Source organism: Dipodomys merriami, unplaced genomic scaffold, assembly GCF_024711535.1.
Source record: "Dipodomys merriami isolate MVZ:Mamm:240054 unplaced genomic scaffold, mDipMer1.0.p SCAF_12, whole genome shotgun sequence".
In the NCBI taxonomy this organism is placed as follows: Eukaryota; Metazoa; Chordata; class Mammalia; order Rodentia; family Heteromyidae; genus Dipodomys; species Dipodomys merriami.
Window position 1 is genome coordinate 46,398,226 of NW_027202493.1, and position 26,288 is coordinate 46,424,513.

A 26,288-nucleotide genomic window follows, 5' to 3' on the forward strand; every position below is an offset into this window, starting at 1 on the left:
CCCAGCTCTGCCAGGCGCGTGGCCGTGGCCAGTGAGCAGGAGCCACACGCTGCCTGGGCTCCTGGCTTCTGTCTCCACAGTGTCCGCTGCCCGTGACCACAGGCGGGGAAGGGGCCTCAGACTCCAGCCCTGACCTGGGTCTGCGCCCAGCACACACCTCCGTGCCGTTCTTCACGGCTCTGGTGTAACTGAATGTGGTGCTAGAGGGCAGGGGTGCAGTCTCCCGGGCCACCTTGTACTTCTGAAGTCCTGCCAATGACAGGTTCCTTACTAGCACCCAGTGGCAGTGGTCGGATTAGATCTCACAGTTTGTGAGGACCAAACAGCACTCTCCATACAAGGGCTTGTGTTTGCCACCATTTCTCTTAACTGCCAGCTCCAGTCCTAAATCTTAGATAACAGGAACATAATCAGTTACAGAACACTGTGTGCTCATCTTGTTTGAAATGACAGATTGTCTTGAAAAATATTCCTTAGAAGGTTTTCTCTTCATTCTGACCGGGCGCCTTACTTGAGATTGACGTTAATGTTTCCGCCCTTCTGTTTCTCTGTATACATGGAGCTTCTGGCTCAGAAGACTTGATTTCTTGAAAATTTACTATCAATCAGCAGTAATAGTGGAATTGGCCACTTAATGTATCAAAGGCTTAAATCTTGACAGTAATCCCTAAATCCCTCCCCGCTTCCTCTCCCAGCTGGCTCTCAATTAGCTCCGTGGTGAAAATCCTAGCCTCTGCTCCTCCCTGCTCCTCCCTTCATCTGGTGCAGAGTGAGTACGGCTGGGATTTCCGCGGTTGGGCAGTGCCCCAGGCCGCCCGCGTGGGCTTCCATGGCTTTTCTCACTGTCACCCCCTCTGCTCTCAGTCCCGTAGCTCTGGGCACAGTGAGCAGTGAGCCTTGGCTTCCTTTTCCTGGTGTATGTGGGCAAGTGACCGACCAATGGAGATGAGTAATTTTTTTTAAAAAGAATATCAAATTATTGTCTCCTTGTGTGAGAGCTTTCGATTGTCACACACACACACACAACATGACAGCAAAAAGATGTGAGTTTAATTGGCAGGATAAGTCAATCCTTAGGGAAATGGTATCAACAAGATAGAAGATAAACCATGCTAGAGTAAAACATACTCACTGTAGCATTTCCTAGACTGAGTGTGTATATAGGATAGACAGGTTTTCAGCACGTAGTTGTGAGTTCCATGAAGCGGCACTGTTTACATTTTCACTCTCTAGTGCACGTGAAAATAAAATCAAGGCTGTGGGTGCATTTCCAGAGCAGCCAGGTCAGGGTGAACGTGTGCGAGGCCCCGGGCATGCTCCCCCAAACGCATAGCGGGACAAGGGCAGTCTGGAGCCGGCCTCCAGGGCTCACTGGGGGCCACAAATGGATGCATGTGGAACTGTGCACACGTCTGAAGAGATGCCGCAGGACAGGCAGGTAGTCAGCGCAGCAAGGACGGCAGACATGCGTGACAGGCTCCAGACACCCACGGTCAGCCTGCGGTGGAGCACTGGGAGTCCAGGGGCAAACGGAGGGACACAGGCAAGGCTTTCTGGGCGGCCCTCGCTCTCCACGTGACCTCGCGCCCTCCCGGGGCCCGGCCCCTCCCCGCTCTGCCTGGTCTCTTCCAGGGACCCTGCAGCGTCCTCCCCTTCCCGTGGACCGGGTGTCTGGGGCAGCCCCGGGAGCGGCCGGGAAAGGAAGCGTGGGAAGAGGAGCGTGCACACGGCCGCTGCCCCTTCTCAGGTTACCCGCAGGCCAGGGTGGACGCTGACCCCGCAGTGCCGCCGGCCCCGCGTGGCCCAGAGCCCGGGAGGGACCAGGAAAGCACAACAGGCCCAGGTGCCCGCGCCAGGCCTCTCAGCCCTCCACGTTCTTCTTCCTGAAAACGCGCGCGGGACATTTCCTACTTCACCACATGACAACCGGGCTGGCGTTGAAAACCACGCTGCTGAGCACGGAGCTCCGAGCCGAGCGAGCCCTCCACTCCGGCTCTGTCTCGGGTGGCACCCACGAGGCCGCGCACAGGGCGGCCAGGCGGCCGGGAGGGTCGGCGGACGGCCGTGCCTGCGGGGACGTCCCTTGCAGCGTCTCTGAGGCCGGCCGGGCCGGGGCCTGCGGTCCAGGTGTCTGTGCCCGCCTGCCCGTGTGACTGAGCGTATCCCTCCTGCTCTCCCCGCACAGAGTACGACCTGGAGCCGTGCGACGACCCCGGCGTCCCCGCCTTCAGCCGCAGGATCGGCTTCCACTTCGGCGTGGGCGACGCACTGACCTTCTCCTGCTTCCCCGGGTACCGCTTGGAAGGGGCCACCAGGCTGACCTGCCTGGGCGGGGGCCGCCGTGTGTGGAGCGCACCTCTGCCAAGGTGTGTGGGTAGGTGGCCACACGCTTTCATTTCATTCATCCATGGGCCGGGCAGGCTGGTGAGGAGGCAGGCGGGGCTGGGACAGGAGGAGGCTGAGCAGGAGGCAGGCGGGGCTGGAGTTCATAGCAGCCCAAAGTTCTGTGTTTGAAGAAGCCTGAACCCAGGTGTGTGCCAAGTGTGCACCAAGTGTGCTTATGCAGGTGCATCATGGGATTCCTTTGGGGTAAAGCCTCCCGTTGTAATCAGAGCCAGGGCCTGCTCTGGCTCGGGAGGCTGGAGCCTGACTAGTGGTCAGGGTCGGCCTTTACACCCGGGCCTTTGGTTGTGAGCCTGATGTGCTCTCCTGTGGACTGGGTTTGCACACCCTTGAACCTAGAGCTCACTGGTTCCAGATAGAACTTGCCTGTCTGGGTAGAGCTTGTCTGTCCTGGGTAGAGCTTGACTGTCCTGGGTGGAGTTTGTCTGTCCTGGGTGGAGTTTGTCTGTCCTGGGTGGAGTTGTCTGTCCTGGGTGGAGTTTGTCTGTCCTGGGTGGAGCTGGTCTGTTCTGGGTGGAGCTGGTCTGTTCTGGGTGGAGCTGGTCTGTTCTGGGTGGAGCTTGTCTGTTCTGGGTGGAGTTTGTCTGTCCTGGGTGGAGCTGGTCTGTTCTGGGTGGAGCTTGTCTGTCCTGGGTACAGTTTGTCTGTTCTGGGTGGAGCTTGTCTGTTCTGGGTAGAACTTATCTATTCCAGGCAGACGTTACCTGCTCCCTGTTCTTGAGGCTTAGTGAGGGAGTTCAAGAGCAGTGGGCCTCTCACTTCCATTATGAGACCTGTGGGCTCCCTCCCACCCACCAGGAGCTGGTCAGGGGCATGGGCCCTTCCCCCTTCTCCCCCCCCCCCCCACTGTGTGCTGCTTGGAGTCTGACCCCGTGTCACCGGGCTGCACAGGTGGCCTCCATTTGTTTTGTTGGAGCAATAGGCTTGGGTTAGGGTAGAATCAGGCAACTCTTCCTGTTTTTTCTTTGGCTAGTTTCTGTGCTTCCAACTCCTGCAGCCATGTAAATGAATATTAATAGATAATAAATAAAATAGATACCTGTATATATGCAATCTTCACATGGCTGTGTAAAGGGTTACAACTCAATGTGTCAGTTTATGAGTAGAATGCATCCTTTTGTTTTATCTTTTACATCAACTTTATCCTCAGAGCCAACCTGCCTTAGTTAACAAACCTCCACTTTGCCAACTACTGTGGGAGTCATATTTCTTCTCACAGGCACCCAAATCTCATGCTCCACAGCGAGTTCTGCGTCGCACGAGAGGATTTACTGTCCGTCCCCATCTGCGCTCAAGGCAGTGTTACCCTTCCTTGTTCTCCCCAGCCCCTCAGCTTTTCTAGGACGTACACTGAACACTGTGGTGTGCTCTCTCCACTCCCTCTCCTTGTAAATGCCATTTTATCTGCACGTGAAACCTCACGTGCAGCTCCGCAGGCCGAGTGAACCAAACCTCCACTCGCTCCTTTAATTTTAGTTAGTTTAGTTCCGTTGCAAAACTCCCAGGAACAGTTTGAATGACAATTTCAGGATATTTTTTTTCAGGAAAAAATGGTTCTGATTCAAGAAAGTGGTCTTAATTTGCCTTCACTTAATATTAAGTGGATTATCAAAAGACTGTCGCGATTGCAGAGCCAGGGTGCTCTTCACAGAAGCGGAGGGTCTGGAGCTTACTCAGGGTCAACAGGAAGTAATTGTATTTACCATCATGTTTGCCTTGAACTGCATTCTGTGGGAATTCAGAAGTAGAGACCTGCTTTCACCCGCTGCTGGCTCTGTAAACGGAGCAAGGAACATGGGGTGTGACTGAATGCCGGTTCCTCCGGAGACAGCCTGGGGACCTGGGTGCTGTGGCACGTTGCTGACAGGGCAGTGGCCTGTTTGCCTGTGATCGGATTCTCGTTATGACACATGCTTCCCGATCCACACACACACACACACACACACACACACACACACACGGGTAGGGAAATGACCTCAGTGCAGCGGGGCAGTTGTGGCCTCTGCTGGCAGGAGGCCGGGAGAGGCGGTGTGACTACCCAGGAAGGCAGGCAGGAGCGCTCCTGTTTCATTCTGGAGCTCTCTACGCGATAGTGTGCAGCTCCCGTGTAGTCCAAGGTCATTCTGTTAGATAAGTAAGGACAATGTGGGAACGAGGGAGCGGGCACCGTGTGGTGGCAAGGGGAGGTCGCTAGCCTGCTTTTTAAAAGCTGCGTCAATAGCGGACGACATTGGCAGAGGAGAGGGCACTCACGATGGGTAAGCTTTAATCCGCCTGCAGCCGTAATTCCACTTATGAATCCTCTCTTTTAATGTCCTCTTGGCTTTAGCTGAATGTGGAGCACGTGTCCGAGGAAACGAAGGAACATTACTGTCTCCAAATTTCCCATCCAATTACGATAACAACCACGAGTGCATCTATAAGATAGAGACAGACGCTGGCCAGGGCATCCGCCTCAGTGCGCACAGCTTCCAGCTGTCGGAAGGGGACGCGCTCAAGGTGAGCGTCCTCACAGAGACCCGCGTCTGCCAGCAGGGGTCTGCCATCCATCCGGCTGCCACACATCTCTGTGTGTGTGCACACATGGACCTATGTAGGTGTCTATGTGTGTATCCATTTACTAACCTGTCATCTTTCTTACCTATCTACTGATGTACCTACCTCTGTATCTATATCTCTCTGTCCATCTATCGTCTGTCTCCATCTACCAATTCACGCTAGCCTCTAGCTACCTGTCTACACACACATGTGCGGATATATCATTATGTATTTATGTATAATTTATTCCTGTGTATTTATACAATTGATTTAAGATGATATAATGGGGTGTCATTCAGAAGAATCTCTGTGGACTTAGAAATCTATGTTTGAGTCTAGATCTAATATTCACAGGCATGTAACTTGAGCACAATGTTAACATGTTCCAGACTTGGCTCTCCTAGGTATAGAAGCATGAAACAGTTTTGACCCTTTTGATTTTTTGGAGAATTAGTAGATATGACATTGCAGATGTTTCTGTTGTTACGCATATAATGGCAATTTATTTAAAAACCTGGGTCTCCGAACCCAGTCGTTTCAATATCCTGACTTCACACATTTTAGAGCCAGAAGGACTCGCGAGTCATTTGAGCAGAAGTCCAGCACTGTCATGAGAATACAAGGCAGGGATGTTCAGAGAAGGAAGGCCAGAGTGGTACCTCACCATCAACAGCAGGTCACCCAGATCTTGCCTAATTTCCCAAATCCCCAATCCAGTCAGAGCACGTCCAACCCGGAGGGCTCCTCATTGAACCCTACACCCCATGTAACTATGCCAGTGAGAGCATCCCAAACCCCAGGCTGCTCATGCAGGTCCACAGCCTTGGGACTATTTCAAGACAGCAGAGCCTTGCCAGAACCTAGCAGCTGAGAAGTGAATGTCAGTGAGTGGATCCTCAGAACAGTTACCAAGAAATACATGAGCAGCAAAGGCTGAGAAGGCTGTCACTCTTCTGGTACACCCAAATCGCCTTGGTCAGGAGGCCAGTTCGAGCACAGAAAGAGCCATTATCACTTACATTTATGTCTGTGTGGCTTGCACATTGACTCACACATCAGCTCACACAGTGACTCACACGGTGACACACACTGATTCATACAGTGACTCACACAATGACTCACAAGGTGACTCACGGTGACTCACACACTGACTCACACAGTGACTCACACGGTGGCTTATACACTGACTCACATAGTGGCTCACACGGTGACTCACACTGATTCATACAGTGACTCGCACACTGACTCACACTGTGGCTCACGCACTGACTCACACAATGACTCACAAGGTGACTCACGGTGACTCACACACTGACTCACACAGTGACTCACACGGTGGCTTATACACTGACTCACATAGTGGCTCACACAGTGACTCACACGGTGGCTCACACTGATTCATACAGTGACTCACACACTGACTCACAAGGTGACTCACGCACTGACTCACACACTGACTCACACACTGACTCACGCACTGACTCACACACTGACTCACAAGGTGACTCACACGGTGGCTTATACACGACTCACATAGTGGCTCACACTGTGACTCACACGGTGGCTCACACGGTGACTCACACTGATTCATACAGTGACTCGCACACTGACTCACACTGTGGCTCACGCACTGACTCACACAGTGACTCACACACTGACTCAGTGACTCATACACTGACTCACACACTAACACACTGACTCACACAGTGACTCACATACTGACTCACACACTGACTCACATACTGACTCACACACTGACTCACACTGACTCACACACTAACACTGACTCACACACTGACTCACACACTGGCTCACACACTGACTCACACTCTGACTCATACACACTCACAGTGACTTACACACTGACTCACACACTGGCTAAAACAGTGACTCACACGGTGGCTCACACAGTGACTCACACAGTAACTCCCACACTAACTCACATGGTGACTCACACACTGACTCACACTGTGGCTCACGCACTGACTCACACAGTGACTCACACACTGACTCACACAGTGACTCACACACTGACTCACACGGTGGCTCACACACTGACTCACACAGTGACTCACACACTGACTCAACTCACACTGTGACTCACATTGACTCACACAGTGGCTCACACACGGACTCACACAGTGGCTCACACACTGACTAACACAGTGACACAGTGACTAACCCACTGACTCACACAGACTCACACAGTGACTCACACACTGCCTCACACAGTGACTCACTGACTCACACAGTGACTCACACAGTGGCTCACACAGTGACTCACACACTGACTCACACACTGACTCACACAGACTCACACAGTGACTCACACACTGACTCACACACTGCCTCACACAGTGACTCACACACTGACTCACACACTGCCTCACACAGTGACTCACTGACTCACACTGACTCACACAGTGGCTCACACAGTGGCTCACACAGTGGCTCACACACTGACTCACACAGTGACTCACACAGTGACTCACACACTGCCTCACACAGTGACTCACTGACTCACACACTGACTCACACAGTGGCTCACACAGTGGCTCACACACTGACTCACACAGTGACTCACACAGTGGCTCACACAGTGACCTCCACAGGGTCTCACATGGTGACTTACACGGTGCCTTGCTCAGCTCACAGAAAAGTCTAGACCCCATGAAGACAGCTGGGCAGTAACAGGGAGACTCGGGTGCCCTTCCAGCAGACGTGCTGAGCATCGTTGGAAGTGACCCGGCTGGTCAGGGAGATGCCCAGGGTACTGTCGTATTCCTCCTCAGTCCAATCTTGACAGTTTTGTGTCATAATTTAGTGGAGGTTTTTTTATTCTAGTTATTCTTTCACTAATAGTTATTTGAAAGCTCATACTGACAGCATGAAAGGCTATAATTAAGAACAGCCTTCAGTCAGAGAGCCAGCGTATTCTCACTAATCTAAAGCAATTATAAAGTTACGTCATACGTAAAAATTTTCTGACTTCTTTGATCGCTGCCAAGTTATGTCAGTAAGTCTTTAAAGCAAGCTTTCACTAAAAACCTAACTATTCCCAGGGTAAGCAAGTAATTGAAATGACCACATCAAATATACACCAATAAATACTACTGAAATGGAAGGATGAAAATTATGTTCAGTTTTGATTGCATGTGGCTTAAGTGTGCTTATTAAAACAATGTAAAAAAGAGAAAAAACAACATTTTTCTTTATAGCAGTTAATTGCAAGGAAACTATTGCTCATGTAAAATGTCTGAATGTCTTTTAGTCAGATATTTGTTGAATATGCTGATTAATAGCTGTTTGTTAAAAGTGTTTCAAGTTGGCCCAGTGCCAGTGGCTCACACCAGGAATCCTAGCTTCTCAGGAGGCTGAGATCTGAGAATCTTGGTTCAAAACAAATCCAGGCAGCCAGAACGGAGAAACTCTTGTCTCCAAATAACCAACAAAAAGTCAGAATTGAGGGGTAGCTCAAGTGGTAGAGTGCCAGCCCTTCACCGGAACAGAATGGCAGTTCCTGCATCCCCCACACAACTCCTATACTTGCACAAATGCGGGGCGACAGAAGAGGGTTTGCAGTGCAGACAGTAAGTCCTTGTGCTACGCCGGCAGGCCGATGATAGCAGATGCCCTGCACAGCACACCCGTGGGGCTCAGCCTCCACTCTCGGACGAGCACAGTTACCTAGCTTTTCCTCTTTGGTCAGTCAGGCTGCACAGCACACCCGTGGGGCTCAGCCTCCACTCTCGGACGAGCACAGTTACCTCGCTTTTCCTCCGTGGTCAGTCAGGCCACACCTTGAACCTTCTCACCTTTTGTTTGCCCTTCATATTTCTTTTTAATTTTTAGAAAATGTTGTTGTAAAGGTGATGTACAGAGGGGTGGCAGTTACATAAATCAGGTAATGAGCATGTTTTCTTTTGAACAGTGTCACCCCCTCCCTCAATTTCTCCCAAGTTTTCCCCTCCCAATCCTCCTCCTCCCGGCAAGTTCCATAGTTCATTTCCAACACAGTGTCTAATGAGTATCACTGATGAATTAATTCACCCTTTGACCCTCCCCAAATCAGACAAACTTACATACAAGTCAAAGTGTACTGAAATCAAAAACATGGACAAAGGGAAGAAACCAAAGAAAAAAGTTAAAAAAAAAAAAGTACCACAAATAGTACAGTAGGCTATTTATCACTGTCATCTGCTTGTGCTTTTCCTTGTTTTTTTTTTTTTGTTGTTGTTGTTGTTGTTGTTTTGTTTTATCTTTGAACTCAGGGCCTGGGTGCTGTCCCTGAGCTCTTTTGCCCAAGACTAGCACTCTACCACTTTGAGCCACAGCGCCACTTCAGTGTTCTAGTGGCTTATTGTAGATAAGAATCTCAGGGACATTTCTTCCCGGGCTGGCTTTGAACTGTGATCCTCAGATGTCAGTCTCCTGAGTAGCTGGGATGACAGGCGGGAGCCCCAGGCCCCAGGCTACCAGCTTGTCGTGGCACTAGCTGTATAAGTACTGAATGAAGTCTCTCCTTAAAGCTAAAATTGCGCCTGAGGAATACAGTCTGGGAAAATGGGGGACTCATGCCCTGAACTTTGCCTAGGTTTATGACGGAAAAGACAGCTCAGCCCGCCCTCTGGGAGCCTTCACGAAGACCGAGCTGCTGGGGCAGGTTCTCACCAGCACCTCCAACCACCTGTGGCTGGAATTCAACACCAACGGCTCAGACACGGCCCAGGGCTTCCAGCTCACCTACACCAGTGAGTACTGCGGCCGGCCCGGCCCTGCGGGCTCTCCGTCTTGTCTGTACGTCCGCTACTTAGCTTTCAGTGCGTGCAAGCTTTGTTTTTTTTAATGTGCGGCTTTTCTTTTCATTTTCTGGCTGTGTTCTAAGTTATACCTTAATTCTGTGCTGGATCCTCAGTGAATTCATTCTAGAGAAGCAGTAATTGTAAATTTAGCTACTTACAGACATGCTTGCTCTGATAATTCAATAAATAGGCCTAAAATGTAAATATCTTAGGTTGATTAAGAGTTTCTGGGTTTGAAAATAGTGTTTGTAGTGTGATATATGCTGAATAAACGAAACAACATTTTTATGAAAAATTTAAAGATAGTGTTGTTATAGTTAGTAATAAAGTCATCGATATTCATATACATACATATGATCTCTTATAATCATACACATGAATGAATAGACACACACAAACGTAAAACAATTGGACGTACCAATCATTTTCTGTTGTCCATTAACTTCCCAGATAAAACAAACATAAGTAACTTGAACCATTTTTTTTTTTTGGTGGTACTCAGGACCTGTGCTTACTAGACAGGCACTGGACCACTGGGCCACCTCCAAACCATAGGAAACTTGTGAATTCACCCAGCATCACAATACTATGAGCTATTGGAGCCAGGACATTTTCTGAAGTTCAGAGTTTTAACCCATGTCCTATCATGTTAGTATAAGTATGTAAATAAATATGAAAAATTTTAAAGGTATAAATGAAGAAGACGCAAAAGTGGAAGATATAAAAGCTATGTTTTCAAGGTATTTTAACTAATGTTTACAATGTTTTTAGTTACAAAGAGGAGCAAACTATATGGTTTGGATAACTAAAGGTAACTAGTTAATTATGATGCTTAAAAGATCTAAAACAGGGACTAAGAAGGTGGCTCAGTGGTAGAGTGCTGGCCTTGCATGCATGAGGCCTGGGGTTTGATTCCTTAGAACCACATAAGCAGAAAAAGCCAGAAGTGGCGCTGTGGCTCAAGTGGTAGAGCGCTAGCCTTGAGCTGAAGAGCTGAGGGACAGCGCCCAGGCCCAGAGTTCAAGCCCTACAACTGGCAAAAAAAGAGAAGAAGATCTAAAACAGGCCTATGCTTTGTAATCTGGTGATTGCATACCTCCCGCTTCTCATGCTAGGACACAGAAGTTTCAAAGCTGGTATTTTTAGCAGAAAGTTCTGAGAATACCCATCCGAGCTGAGGCCTCTCTTTGACAGTAGACCAAGTAGAGTTCATCAGAGTCGATCATCACCCCAGGGCTGTTGTCCAAGTTCTATGCTGTCAGCCTAGGAGATGGACCACATGAGTCCCACTCAGCAGGGGAAATCACCCCTGAGGAAGGTAGGGTGGTTGAACTAAAATGGCCTTGGAGTGGCTGTCATGTTTGTGATGATACCATTAAAGGGACCCTAGAAATGGAAACCTATTGATCAACTTTTAGGCATGACATGTTAGAAACAATGGATGCCATAGGGTTTCTTTCTTAATTTTTCTTTGAGCGAATCCTTAAGCATTTCACTCTCAAGAAATGTTCAAAAACTCCTGGGAAGAATGGGTTGTATGTCTTTGCTAGGGGACCGTTTCTTCTGCATGATGCTCTCTATCCATGCACTTGGTAACTTATATTTTCTTACTGGGTATCTGAATCTCCATTTGGCTTAAAAAATGAGACAAATAATGCAGGTGACAGCCATGTGTCCTTTGGTATTTGATGTCCAAGTCAATGAACTTTTCAACGTGGTCGTCTTGTTCTTTTTCCTCTTCTTCATATGTCAAGATGATTTTTGCTTCTTGCAGGGAGTTGTGTGGCTGAGATGCAATCCAGATCTTCTAACAGCCCAGAACTCTCTGTGAACTTTTCAAATATGTTACCTGATCCGACTTTAATGAACACTGGTTCTATTGATTGGTACTGATATATGCAAAAGCCTTGGCAAGCAAGAAAAAAATAATCCCACCATGGGGCCAACTTGGAACAAATAGGTTAATTCACAAGTGTTTGTAAACACCTGTTTCCTGAGTATGTGGGGTGTGTGTGTGTGTGTGTGTGTGTGTGTGTGTGTGTGTGTGTGTGTGTGTGTGTGTCACATTTTCTTGACCCATTTCTCCACTCAGGGGCATCTGGACTAATTCCATACCTTGGCTATAGTGACTGTTGCTGCAATCAACATGGTGGTACTGGTGACTTGACTGTATCCTCGGTTGGAATCTTTGGGATAAATGCCCAGGAGTGGAATTGCTTGGTCAGGGAAGTTCTATGTTTAGTCTTTTGAGAAACGCCTGTGTGGTTGAACACGATTATATTCTCACCACTAGTGTGTTAGTGTTCCCTTTTGGCTGCTTCTTGTCAGTAGTATCCGTAATCATTTGTTTTCTTGATAATGGCCATTCTAGCTGGGGTGAGGTAGAATCTCAGTGTTGTTTTGGTTTAGTTCTTTTATAGCCATAGAGGTGGAACATTTCTTCCTATATCTGTCTGAGAAGACTGTTTTTAGTTCATTAGCCTAATTATTAATTGGCTTGCCTATTTTTTGAGGATTTAATTTGTGCAGTTCTGTTTATTCTGGTATTAGACTACTTTCTGGTATGTAGCTGGCAAAATTCTCCCGTTCTGTGGACTGTTCAGCTTGTTGGCTGGTTCTGTGCCAGGCAGAAGTATTTTAGTTTGATGCAGACCTGTTCAGAAAGAACAATATTGTACCCTTTATAAAGAAATGGAAAGCTCTGGAAAAAATTGAGTTAGGTAAGCCATGCCAAGAGAGACAAAGTTTACATGTTTTCCCTCATATGTGGAACCTGAATGCATTAGGTGGTATGTACATGTATACGTATCTATTAACTGAAATATGATAGACTCAAGGGAGATCTTACATAGTATAATTCCTTAGAAAGGCAAAGTCAAAGTTCAACAAAATCAATATCAGGAATCAGGCACTTGTAAGGGGTGGAATGGGGTCAAGGGGAAATGGATGTACAAGTCAAGAGGAGAAGAGGAGGTAATACAGTCCAGAATCCAGTGTATATCCTAAAAAATTAAGAAGAGTGAGGGCAAGGGTGTGGAGGGCTGGGATGGGTGAGGAATGCTGAAAGAGGTGTCATCAGTCAAGACATACTGTGTTCATGAACTGCCTTGTTAAATGGCAGTCCTTTACACAGCTACTTAGAGATAGTAAGTACGTAAGTGCATGTGTGTGTATCTCCTAGAACAGACTTATGTGCTTCCATATAGCATGCTTCTTTTTGCCATTTAACAAAGCAGATTATGACTGTGATGTGTCTTGATCAATCTCTCCCCTTTCTGCACAGGTAAAGCTTGTGTTCATACAGCATGCTGTGAACTGTTCTAAGAGCATGCCGTGAACTGTTCTTACGTCGTGCTGTGAACTGTTTTTACAGTGCGCCGTGAACTGTTCTTACAGTGGGCCAGGATCTGTTCTTACAGTGCGCCGTGAACTGCTCCCCGTGAGCTCTTTGAGATTGGGGGCCTCGAGTACTCGTTCCTTTCCCTCCCCTCAGTGTTCTCTGACATCTTGCTCATGTGTGATGGGATGAACGCACATTTGTGTATGGGGACTCGAGCCCCCCGAGCACGGCCCTGGCCAGCCTGAGCTCAGCCTGATCTAATAAAACAGTTTCCTTCTTTAAGTTCAGTAGGTTTAATTAAAATCAACCACATATTCTGAAGACCTTGCCGTAGTAAAGGGTCGGCAAACCGAGAAGATGAGTCCAGTGTGGCGTTGACGGCGTTGTCTGACTTTGTCTCTTGTCACGCTGGGATGCTGGAGGCGCCCTGCCTTGCCACCTTGCGGGAGTGTGTGCAGGCCCAGCCTAGAGCACAGAGCTGTTGGCTGCGGGCGGCCAGCCGGGTCCCTGATCCTGAGTCTGCCGTACCTATGGGAAGGCCCGTGGACCAGAGCCAGCCCTGGAGACATCTCGAGATGCCGCAGGATCCCGGGCACTTGGGAAGTAGCTACACTGAGCACGTGCAGATTTCCTGCTCTTAATCACTTAGAAGAACACGAGAGAGCCCCCTGGGAAGTTCCACTGTCTGTAATTTGAAGGAAAGCGCGAGGGGCCCCAGCGCTCGTTGATATTTCTGCAGAATGACCTGTCCACTCACAGTCTGCTTGCCCGAGGCATGGAGCGGCAAGGGAGGGAGACTCCAGCTCATTCTGAGTGAGCCACAACCTCTCCTGCGGACAAGGAAACGAAAGCCCAGAACTGTGGGCCTAGTCAGCCATCAGCCCTCTTTATTAACATGATGATAGAATTAAAGTGATTTGAACGTTAAATGCACTGTTACAAATGAGAGAGTGGCTCTGGACACAGATATAGCCTCAAGGCCAATCACGAAATATTAACTATGATCCCTTATGAGCCTCAAAACAAGTCAGAAAGAGTGTGATCCTCAGCACGCACAGTCGTTGACTGCAAGCTAGGATGGAAGATTGGGAGCAGGGAGCGTCAGATTCTGTATCTGTGGTCCTGGGATTGTGGACATGTCACCGGTTGGCTGGTGGCCAGAAACAGCTGATGTCACCTCATTTCTGTGAACCTTCCCTCTGCCTCTCCCTACGCACCTCTGCAGTGGTATGGTATATTTCTCTCAGTCCCCGCCAGCTAGGACTAAGATTTAAGTGCATGGTAATATGCTCATGTCATAACTGATTACTTTGTTTCCTGAAAACTCAATTTTGGAAATGCTATACCAGCCTACGTGACAGTCCTGAGATACAAATTCTGCAATCTGAATTTGTAAGTAATATCAGCAAAGTTACCAGCCATGTTCAGGATTTCTTATTTAAACTAAAATAGGCCATTTTATTCAAATAATAGCATTGGTCGGGCGCTGGTGGATACACCTGTGAACCTACCTCCTGAGTTCCGAGGACTGCAGTTCAAAGCCATCCAGGCGGGAAAGTCCCAGGACTCTTATTTCCAATTAACCATAAAAGGATCCAGAAGTGGGGCTGTAGCTCAAGTATTGAGCACAAAAGCTCAAGGACAGCACCCAGACCCGAGTTCAAGCTCCAGGATCAGCATGTAAAAAAACACAAAAGCATCTGTCACCTCTTGGTTTTTCTTGTTACTTAAAGTCCAGGAAATCATGTAAAATAATCTGTTCAATGAATAATCTTAATGATCATTGTGTACAATATGGATTGCAATCAGGAAAAAAGGAGAAAATCCAATCTGTGCAAGAGTCTGCGGGAACACCCAGAGGTGTTGTGTAAGGCAGAGTCTAGTCACGCTGACCACAAGATGGCCTGCAGGGTTGGCCTGCACATGTCCTTGCTTGACATTTCTAGACCCCTGCATTCCGTCCTTGCCCTGACGTCCACCTACATAGCCCACACCCTTCTGCTGTGGATGATTTCCTAGGGATTGAGAACAGTTCCATTCTTCAGCCCTCGTGAACATGGTCGTGAACACACTGGGCCCTTGTGAACATGGTTGTGAACACGCTGGCATGTCCTCTCTCCCTCAGCTCCATCATCCTCCACCTCTACCCCACAAGGCAGATTCTGCCCTGGGTGGGTGTTTCCAGCCCCAGTCCCAACTGCTGTCCTCTTCTGGTCCGTGGATGTGAAATGTCAGTGTTCCAGCTATGAGCAGAGAAAGCCAAGGGGAAGCTCGAAGCCCTGAGTTCAAGCCCCGGCTGGCTGGTTCTCCTCCAGGGCCTCACTGAGTTCTGGAGGAGGAGTCAGATCAGAGGGGATTGTCACAGCCTGCGTTTCAGGACACCATGGCAACAGTGTCCTCACAGCCCGTATTGGGCAAGAGACACGGGCGATGCCAGGGTCATGCCATGGGACAAGGGGCAGTGGGACCTGGGTCTGCATGTCCACACACATGAGTCCACACATGAGTCCATGTGGGAATCCACCCACCAGTCCACGCATGAATCCATGCACAAGAGCACACAAGTCCACACACGAGGATGAATCCATGCACGACAGCACATGAGTCCACACATGAGAATGAATCCATGCACGAGAGCACATGAGTCCACACAGGAGTCCATGCATGATCCCCAGTCCATGCATGAATCCATGCATGAGAGCACGAGTCCACACACGAGTCCATGTGGGAATCCACCCACCAGTCCTTGCACAAGTCACATGCTTCCTCATGCCACAGCTTGCTGAGAAGAGAAACAGGGAACTTTTAAACCTTTAAACATGGTGATTATTGGAAATTACCTTTGTGTGAGGTGTGCACTTCCCTATACATTGTCTGCACGTTAGGATTTTTCACTTCGTGAGTTACTATTAAAACAATTCTCCCATCGAGTCTTGTCACGTACAACACGGTGACACTCTTCTGTGAGGGAAGGAAGTCAAACGTGATTTCTACTGGGCTGTAAATGGATATTTTTTAAAAGAATGATTTGTATTTGAAAAGGAAAATAAGTAGTGGTGAGGACCGCTTTGCTTTCCTAAGCGAACATTGCTCAGGCGGGGCGGCCGGCCCGCGTCTGGAACCTGGCCGGGGTGTGTCCGGGCGGCCGGCCCCCGTCTGGAACCTGGCCGGGGTGTGTCCGGGCGGCCGGCCCGCGTCTGGAACCTGGCCGGGGTGTGTCCGGGCGGCCGGCCCGCGTCTGGAACCTGGCCGGGGTGTGTCCGGGCGGCCGGCCCCCGTCTGGAACCTGGCCGGGGTGTGTCCGGGCGGCCGGCCCCCGTCTGGAACCTGGCCGGGGTGTGTCCGGGCGGCCGGCCCCCGTCTGGAACCTGGCCGGGGTGTGTCCGGGCGGCCGGCCCCCGTCTGGAACCTGGCCGGGGTGTGTCCGGGCGGCCGGCCCCCGTCTGGAACCTGGCCGGGGTGTGTCCGGGCGGCCGGCCCCCGTCTGGAACCTGGCCGGGGTGTGTCCGGGCGGCCGGCCCCGCGTCTGGAACCTGGCCGGGGTGTGTCCTCAGATGCTGTGCTGCACTGTCCAAAACTAAATCCTGGCGTAGATCCACTCCTCATCACCGTCTTCCTTCCCCCGAAAGTCGCCACACTGAGTCTCCCCTGCTTCTGTCCAGAAAGCAAGCCCATAAAGCCATGTCTATAATCCACTGCAGCGCAGAATGGCCCGCAGGGACATACCACGATGGAGATTCAGACACAGTAGAGACGCGGGCTGCAAGGACTGGGTTTACTACAAAGCAGGATCGATGGATGTTCTAGAAAGAAGTCTCTCCTCCTCCCCTCCCACCCCCCGCCCAGGGACGCTGTGTGTGTGTACAAGTCCCAGGCAGGTACACACTTACATCAGAGTGCTTCATGTTTTATTTTGGCTTTCTTGTGTGCCAGTCCTGGACTTGAACTCAGGGCCTAGGCGCTGTTCCTGAGCTTCTCTCCTCAAGGCTACTGTCCTGCCACTTTGAGCCATAGCTCCATTGTCAGCTATTTTGGTGGTTCATTGGAGATGACTTTCCTGCCTGGGCTGGATTTGAATCTCCATCTTCAGATCCCACCCTCTTGAGGACCTAAGTTTATAGGCACGAGCACTGTGCTCGTCCAGAGTGCTTTATTTTTATGCACACGTTTACCTAAGCACGAGAATGGGTTTGATGGTTTTGAAATATCATTAACAAAGTACTGGAGAGCCAAACGTGGCAGCCTTCTTAAGTGGGAGTTAGGGCGCGTGTCTCAGGATGCTTCGCTGTGAGCCGGCACTGTGCGCTCTGGCTGCGGTGAGCCGAGCACACAGGTCTGTGGGGTGGTGCTGCTAAAACCATGTCCAGGAAGGAAGAGGCCGCAGGGGACGCTGCACGGATTCACTCAGAGCTCAAGGGTGGAGAGCTAGGGAGAGGCTGACAGACTATTAGGTTTGATCACCTTTTGCTAACCTATCAATGTGTATATCTTGACAAAGATAAAACAGAGGAGTTTACAGTGATGCAAAGAAAATCACAGTGAAGCAGTAGGAAGGTGCTGGACACGGTTAATGAGTGAGTGGCCTGGAAAGTTCTTAGGACCCTCTGCAGTCCGTATGTCAGGATAGTTCCTGTAACCTGTGTGGACATCATTGCCTGAAGGACAGCCTAGCACCAGGTTTTAATCTGGAGAATTCTTTTCTTCTCTTTCTTTAATTGTGACTGTAGAGTTGATACACAGAGGGGTTACAGTTACATGAACCAGGTGATGAGAAGTGAGCACAGTTCCTTGTGAACCACGTCTCCCTTCCCATTCCACCCACAAACCATCCGGTTCCTTTTCCACACGGTGTCTACTGAGTATCACTGTTGTATTAGTTCTTCCTTATCCTACCTTTCATGTGCCCTCTCCTACCCTACCAAATACAAACTAACAAACAAGACGAACGGAGAAGAGATCCTTTTCTTCTATAAGTAATTTGAAATTCTTTTCTTCTGTAAATAATTTATCTTCAAATTGTGTGGCAGTTGAGGGTACACACTGCTATTATTTCCACATTTGGAAGTTGTGTTTATTCTGTGGCCTTCCAGGACTTAGAGAAAGATAAGAGGACCCAAAGAAGGATGACATAAATGATTTAATCAGAAGGACTGAATTCACACTTTACAGCTTAAGAGGGAAATAAAACAAAGGCCCACAGATGATATCACCAAATGCTCTAAAACATGGAATTTTACGGGAGGAGCGATGACAGAATTGTTTTCCACTCCTCCGTGGAAGGGAGAAAAGCAATAACCGTTGCTCCTGCCAGCCATCAATCAGTGCGTGAACAAGAGTCTTTATGAGAAGAAGGAAACACTAAGCCATGAGTTGCCAGCGTTTGGCTCTGCTTACCTGTGGATGGAGTCCACACTGAGACCTTCTAAACATCAGCTGCGTCTGGGTGCAGAGACTGGGACCACAGACCAGGCACAGGATGGATGGCAGGCGCTCGGCGGAACTGCTCTGAAAGAGTGACGCATGGGCCCGGGGGCCGTAGTCAGACCTGCTGCGAGTGGGCTGTGCCGGCCTGGGCTGCCACTTCCCCATAATGGACGGGCCCGCCCTGCCGCCCAGTGCGCGTTCTGAACTGGGTGGCTCCATGCCTTTGCAGTTATTACTTGTAGAATAAAAAAGTAATAACACATGAATTACAAAGGCAGCCATAAATTCAAGGACTGTAGGCAAGCCCTCACATTTAAGCACCATTTATTTATGAAGAATGCATAGTTATTTTTACAAATCCTCTCCTTTTTCTTATAATATTCTCTGCATGCCAACCATAGTTAAATCCTGGAAAACAAAGGGATGGGAAGGCCAGGATGCAAGCCAGAGTGCTACCAGGCAGGACTGGCTCCAGGACTGGAGGCCTGGCTGCCCTCTCTTCTTACCCAGAGACCCCCCCCCATCTGCCTGACACCTAGTGCATTCTCAGCCTCTTTCCCAAGGGAGACTGTTGTATTCTGGGATGCCAGTTTTGCCCCCTTCACAAGGCAATTTCAACAATGCTTTTGTACGTGCATTTAACCAAAATCACCTCACTAGGTGCTGGGTGGGCCTGAGAGATGTAAGTGAACTGACCCTGGAACATTGATACAGATGCCCTGGACAGTAGCTAATCCGCTGTCCAACATCCCTCTGGGTAAATGAGATTTTGACAGTTATGCCCTGAGTGTCAATGAAATCCTCATGAAGCTTTAAGAAATGATTTGCTCATCTGAATCCATTCGGCAAAGCCACAAGATGTTGAGAGAGCAGAGGAGGAGCCATGGAGAGGCTGCTTCTCATGGCTGGTGAGGATGAGTCATTGTCTGCTGGTGAGGGTGTGTCATCGTCTGCTGGTGAGGGTGTGTCGTCTGCTGGTGAGGGTGTGTCGTCTGCTGGTGAGGGTGTGTCATCTGCTGGTGAGGGTGTGTCATCATCTGCTGGTGAGGGTGTGTCATCTGCTGGTCAGGGTGTGTCATCGTCTGCTGGTGAGGGTGTGTCATAGTCTGCTGGTGAGGGTGTGTCATCGTCTGCTGGTGAGGGTGTGTCGTCTGCTGGTGAGGGTGTGTCATCTGCTGGTCAGGGTGTGTCATTGTCTGCTGGTGAGGGTGTGTCATCATCTGCTGGTGAGGGTGTGTCATCATCTGCTGGTGAGGGTGTGTTGTCTGCTGGTGAGGATGTGTGGTCTGCTGCAGGAGCCCTGGGGGGCAGGTCCCTGGGAGGTCCGGGAGTTGGGGAGGGAGGGCTGGGTGGTGGGTCCTGGGGGGAGGGCTGGGAGTTGGGTCTGGGGGGGAAGGCTGGGGAGCGGGTCCTGATGGAGGGCTGGGGCTGAGTCCCAGGAGAGGGCTGGGGGGGCAGGTCCTGGGGGAGGGCTGGGGGTGAGTCCTGGGAGAGGGCTGGGGGTTGGGTCCCAGGGGAGGGATGGGGCGAGGGTACCGGGGGAGGGCTGGGAGTTGGGTCCCTGGGGAGGGCTGGGAGTTGGTTCTGGGGGGAGGGCTGGGGGGTAGGTGCTGGGGGAGGGCTGGGGGTGAGTCCTGGGGGAGGGCTGGGGGGGTTGGATCCCAGGGGAGGGATGGGGCAAGGGTACTGGGGGAGGGCTGGGAGTTGGGTCTGGAGGGAGGGCTGGGGGTTGGGTCTGGGGGGAGGGCGGGGGGCGGGTCCTGGGGGAGGGCTGGGGGGGGTGGATCCTAGGGGAGGGATGGGGCGAGGGTCCCAGGGGAGCTCTCCCAGTGCAGAGGAGGGAGGAAGGCTCCTCTAGCAGAACTGGCGGTGCTGGGTCCGCTCTGTTCAAGGCCTCCTTCCCTCTTTTTCCCACTGACTAGTGGGGTGTTGGATGAGGAGCCTCTGACATGGACCCTGAACCCCGCTTCACAAGGCAATCTCAACAATGCTTTCATACGTGCATTTAACATGCTTTAACCCTACTCTCCCCTCCCCCTCCCCCTCCCCCCCTACCCCCTCTCCTGAGGGAAGTCCCCAGGTTCTGTCATCTTTTGAGTACTAGATTCCCAATCCGAGGGAGACCATGAAGTCTGTCTTTCTCTGGTGTTCTCCATCATGATCTCTGGTTCTGTCCATTTTCCTCCACATCAACCAGTCTCCTTCTCCTGTGTGGCTCAGTGACACCCTGTTGGGCATGTACACCACCTTTTCTTTGTGCATTCATTGGTGGACAGGCGTGTAAGCCAGCCTGTGCTGTAGGTGCTGTGGGCAGTCTCCTGTAGATGTGCATGTGCCAGTGCTGTAGCTGCTGTGGGCAGTCTCCTGCGGACATGCGTGTGTCAGTGAGCAGTCTCTCTCCTGTGGACATGCCTGTGCCTGCGGATGCCCAGTGGGCCTCATCCCCCTTCAACCCCGAGGGGCAGGTGGAACTCCAGATGGAGATGCCGGCAGCCAGCGGGGTGGAGTCTCCGCCCAGCCTGCCGGCACAGAGCCACCAGGAGTAAAGATTTGTTTAGGGTTTGTGAATGCAATTAGGACCTTATCAGTCTGATCTACTTACCTGATGTCTATGACTGAGGCCGCGCTTTCCTGAGGCTACTTGCTCTGTTATTAGGTTGCTTTTATGTTCTTTTGTCTTTCTCATTTTTAGCTGTCTTTAAGAAATTGTACAAAGGAACTGGCCTTTAACAGTTTCTGAAGTTTTCAAGCAGTTTCTGAACCGAAAGCATCTGGATCGGTGTCGCCCTTCAGCATGCTCGCGCCCCCCTGCTCGCCCCCTCCCTCCCGCTTCTTAGTTTTGTGGGGTGCACGTTGGCTCTTGGGTGTACACTCCCCTTCTTCTTGTCATCTGCATTTTGTCAACCTGCCCCCCTTGACCCACCCTACCGTCTTTGTGTACCTACTTCCTTCTGGTGTTTTATTTTGCTGAACTTTAATTTTTGTCTTTCTAAGGAAGTACACACTTGGTATCTCCCTCAAACCTCTTGTATTTCAGTTCTGCACAGTGTATCCACTTGTGAGTTTGTACGTTAAATCTAGCTTCCACATATAAGATAAAACATTAACCCTTCGTATCTGGTCCTGACTTAATTTGCTAACATTTTTTTCCAGGTCCTTCCATTTTTACTGCAGTTTGAACTCAGGGCCTGCCTCTTGTGAAGCGGGTGCTTTACTGCTTATGCAGTGCCATTGGCACGCTTGGCTTGAGTTACTTTTCCAAGAGGGCCTTTCATTCTTGCCCAGCCCGGCCTGATCCAGGATCCCCCTGTTTTTACTTTCCAGTATAGCTGGGTTGTTGAGATGGTGTCTCAAGAAGGTTTCCCCCAGGCTGGGTCAAACTGTGATCCTCCTGACTACGATCCCCAGGTAGCTAGGATTCAGATGGTGAGCCACCATTCCCGGCTGCTTTGTTATTTATGAATGACTTATTTGATTAAACAAACAAGATGACTTCAGAAAAGTAGGGAGTTGTTTTGATTTTCTAATTTCAGTTCTAAACTTTAATTGGCTTTTCATTGTCTTGCCCCAGAGCTCAGAAATTCACATTCCTGATTAAATACTGCTGATATCCTGGTCATTGTTTTGGTTTGTGGAAATTTTGTAACATCTATCCATGAGAGTTACTTACATAAGCGCACACACACACACACTCACACACACTCACACACACTCACACACACACTCACACACACACTCACACACACACTCACTCACACACACACTCACACTCACACACACACACTCACACACTCACACACACACACACACACTCACACACACACTCACACACACACACAATGATAATACAACTTCAGATGCAGGGAATTACAAAAAAGTACCTTTCTAAATAAATCAATTGAAAACAATGTGGTTAAAATGACAGACTTATAACTTAGTATTTAAAAAACAAACACATGTGCAAACACACATAAACACGAAAACACACCTGGAAGTAATTGTTCTTTTTTAACAATGAATTGTGTGTTTAAACATGAGTCAACCAGGCATTTCTGGGAGCTCAGCATTCATTTCTTTTGTCAAGTGTGCGACAAAAATTAGCTCCCCCGGTGACCCTAGCCCAGGCTTTCCCTGGAGGACTGCAAGTCGAGTGGGTACGTGGCCAGGAGGAGTCGTTCAGAGTACTTCCTCTCTTTTCTGAACGACATCTGGAAACATTCCATTTCCCCCACAGCCCCGATGGCTGTCCTCATCCTCACTGAGCAGTCTCGGGGAACTCACGAGGTAGCAGCTCTCTACAAATGCCTGAAGATTTCAGTTGCTCACAGGAGACGATCCCGTAGATCCACGGACGTGCAGCATCCTCAGCCTCGTCCGCTTCCTGCCCAGCATGTGGAGCTGTTTCCAGGCCGCGTGGTCAGGCGCAGAGCCCTCATTGTCCAGCAGGGCCTGCAGAAGAGGTTAACCTGAGAGTGCGTTGTCTGTCCTGGTGCCTTCTCGGGAGACAAGAGCTACTCCAAACACTGAAGGCGGAAGACTCCGCGGCTTAGGTTCAGCTTTCGTTAGACTTAGGGAAAATGAAGAGTCTGAGAAGCCAGATGCAGTCTACAGAACAGCAAGCATGGGTCGTGGTGGCTGGGACACCAGGGCTGATTTTCATCAGCCTGATGTTTGGATCGTGTTTTGACTAGAACATTTTGTTCTGAGTATCTTTGCTGAGATTATGACTTAAGAAGAAATCACTGGAAAGCAGAGGAAAAATGGAATTACTAAGTATGCAAGCCTGCTTTGACTACAGTGTTAACAATGTTTTGACACAAATAACTTGATATATTTTTTCTGAGTTGCTACATGGTAAAAAGCAAAACAGAGCCAGCATCTGAGTGCTGGTGTCTTTCAGACTCATTAGGATAGAGAAGGCTGTTCTCTTCACATAGAAGGTTGCTCTACCCATGTATATTTTATGTTCATACTCTTCAGTAGTCTCGAGTCTTAAGATCATTTAAAAACTCCATTAAATTTGAATTATAATAAAATGTCTATTTTTAGGTGAGGAGATTTGTAATTCAGGTATAGCATCCCTTAATAACCTGAAACTTTAAAAACTGAGTCCGCCAGGTGCCCGTGGCTCACACCTGTGAGCCAGAGGCTGAGATCTGAGGATCATGGCTTGAAGCCAACCTAGGCAGGAGGAACTACCAAAAATGCTCAGGGACAATACCCTGGCCTTGAGTTCAAGACACAGCACCGTCCAAAAACAACAACAAAAAATCATAACAAAACGGTAACTGTGTATTCTGTGCACACAACTGTGACACACACAGTTGGGTGTTTCACTCCTAACTGCACAGTGACGGATCTGTTTGCGTCATTTTGCCAGTGCTCTAAGCAGCGTTGAATTGGTGTTGTGCAGGATGACTGTGCATTGTTCTTTAAACAAACAGCAAATAATGAGTGGAATGAATGGTGAAGCGGGAGGAAATGCACCTCCTGCAGCCAGGGAGAAAGGCATGCTCTTGAAGAGTGGGGAGAGCTGGGGGCGGGCCAGGCCGCTCAGAGTCCGCAGAGTGGAGCCGGGGGCACTGGAGGATGAGGGCCGCCAGGGCCCAGGGCCGCCAAGGCCCCGCCGGCCGCAGCTCATTCAAGACACAGGTGCCAAGCAGCTGGAGCTCTGGGCGCCTGGGCGCTCTGCTCCTTCTGGAACGTTCCCCTGTGGCCCTCTCCGTGCTTCTCCCGCACAGCGATCCCGCCCTGCCGTAGCCCTGCCCGAGTGGAAGTTCTGAGACATTCTGCGAGCTTGAAGCTCCCTTCGGTGGATCGAAAATGGAAGACTGAGCCTGGGAATGGCTGATACGCCCCCACCTCCTCCCAGAGAACAGCACGCAGTATCCAAGATGCTGGGTAGACTTCCAGACATTTAGGAATTAAGTAAGTGTCAGACTTTTATTAAAATAAAATAATAAATTCCACTGTGACCTTTTGAGAAAACAATAAAAGTGTCAGAAGAAACAAGGAGCCAGAGGACTCTCCTGCCATCAATAACCAGGCTTCCTGCTCCCCACGGTGGAGGGGACGGTAAACCATCTGAGACCAAGCGATAGAGAAAGCCATCGAACGACCACTTGCACCCGCATAAAGTTAATGAGACATTTTCATTGATGTATCTTTGTTTGCCCGTTTGTTTCTGAATGTTTTTCTTCTCTAAGTAGAAAGCTTAAGGCAGAGATAGGAAAATACTTATTCTAAGCAATGATGATAGAACAGCCGTGTTTTAGGGTGTTGCATAACTGAAGAGACTGGCTCTTGGTGTGCAGAGGGCTTGTTCTGTACAATGCCGGAGGCATTATTGTGTGGAGCTCAGCACGCCGAAGTCTGAGGCGGTGCACAGATCCTGAAGAGACATCTTGTCTTCACTCTACCAACCCAGCAACCTCGAAGAACATGGAGAACGTGTGTTGGGACAATGTCCCCTGCACTGGGAGGTGACCCGCAGTGAACAGGAATGCTGGCCATGACTGACGGTGTCGGGGCCTCATCTCTGCAGCTGATGTGTGTGTGTGCAGACACGAGATGGAATACAGGTTAAGGCATGGTACAGACTGTTACAGCCGGTGACCAGTCTCGAAGATTCTGGGCTTGTGTGCAGTTTAAGCACCAGACAAACCACCCAGTGCTTTTCTTCCATCTTCACACCAGCGTGAACGGTCAGCCTGCCCCAGACTTGGAGACACGCCCATACTCACACTGCGTTCACACTCAGGAAACGTTCTTAGAAACCTACACCACCCAGCTCCCTGCACCTGCATATGTGGGAAGCCGGGGGCCCAGTGTGTGAATTTGGGGCTCAGCTGTTCTGGGGATCCCAGGCCCGGTGGAGGGCAGCGCCCCTCCACAGGACCTGCAGAGCCCCTGAGGGCGTGAGGCACCCCCCAAAACAGATGGCAGGATTCACTGAGAGCCTGGACGTGATGGCACACAGATGGACGATGCACGGAGTGTGTATTTTTATACCTGGATCTCTTGTCCAGCGGACATTTCCAACAGTGTGTTCTGGGGTTCAGTGCTTAGCACACAGTCCAGCCTCAGGGCCACAATGGCTCGGGGCCACAATGGCCAGCACTCCCCGGCTCTTCATTCTGCTCTGTTCCGGGACAAGAGCACCGCTGCGCTAGACTTGACAGCCGTGCCCCAGCACCGGCCTGCCGGCCACACCAAGTAGGACACCACTGAGGACAGGCCAGCACTGGGCAGGCTCTAAGGACAGGTGCAGCCCTGGATTCTCTGTAGATCTGGTGGTGTGCAGGTTCGTGTCCCTGTTAACTAGCCAAGGATTTATCCACACCGGACGCCCGGACCATCGGGCACCCTGCCCTATCCCCTCCCTCCCTCCACATCCGCAGAGAGCAGCCTTGTTTTTGTGCGGCGATGGGTCATCCTCCTGGCATTTGGGACACTCTGAATCAGACAGCCTGTATCTCTTCGGTGAGCCCGATTGGTAGTGAAGCGGGGATGGTGTGATGCTGAGGAGGGGCTGCGGGGAGCCCGTGGTGTGGCGGGGCACATCCTCACAGGGACTCTCTGCTCTCCCGGACGGAGCTGCGCCACCCCATAGGGCCTATTCCAGAACACCGGGGTGACATTCCTTTGCCAATGTAGGAAGTGCTTTCCTCGGCATCTCAGAGCTGGCTTGAAAGTGAATTTCATGTGTTGTTTTGGAGAAGGAAAAGTCAGGCACGTGAAGGAGAGTAGGCCACCCCAGCACGCTCATTTATTTGGTTATT

General features: G+C 50.1%; 1 protein-coding gene across 1 annotated transcript in view; it reads left to right on the forward strand.

The window, feature by feature from the left end:
* Csmd1 (CUB and Sushi multiple domains 1) overlaps window positions 1–26,288 on the forward strand; it is a 1,029,359-nt gene that overhangs the window by 843,306 nt on the left and 159,765 nt on the right. The window contains exons 21-23 of the mRNA XM_070015936.1: window positions 2,186–2,374; window positions 4,733–4,902; window positions 9,536–9,692. Coding sequence (XP_069872037.1) covers window positions 2,186–2,374; window positions 4,733–4,902; window positions 9,536–9,692 — 516 coding nt within the window. The remainder of the gene's footprint in view (window positions 1–2,185; window positions 2,375–4,732; window positions 4,903–9,535; window positions 9,693–26,288) is intronic.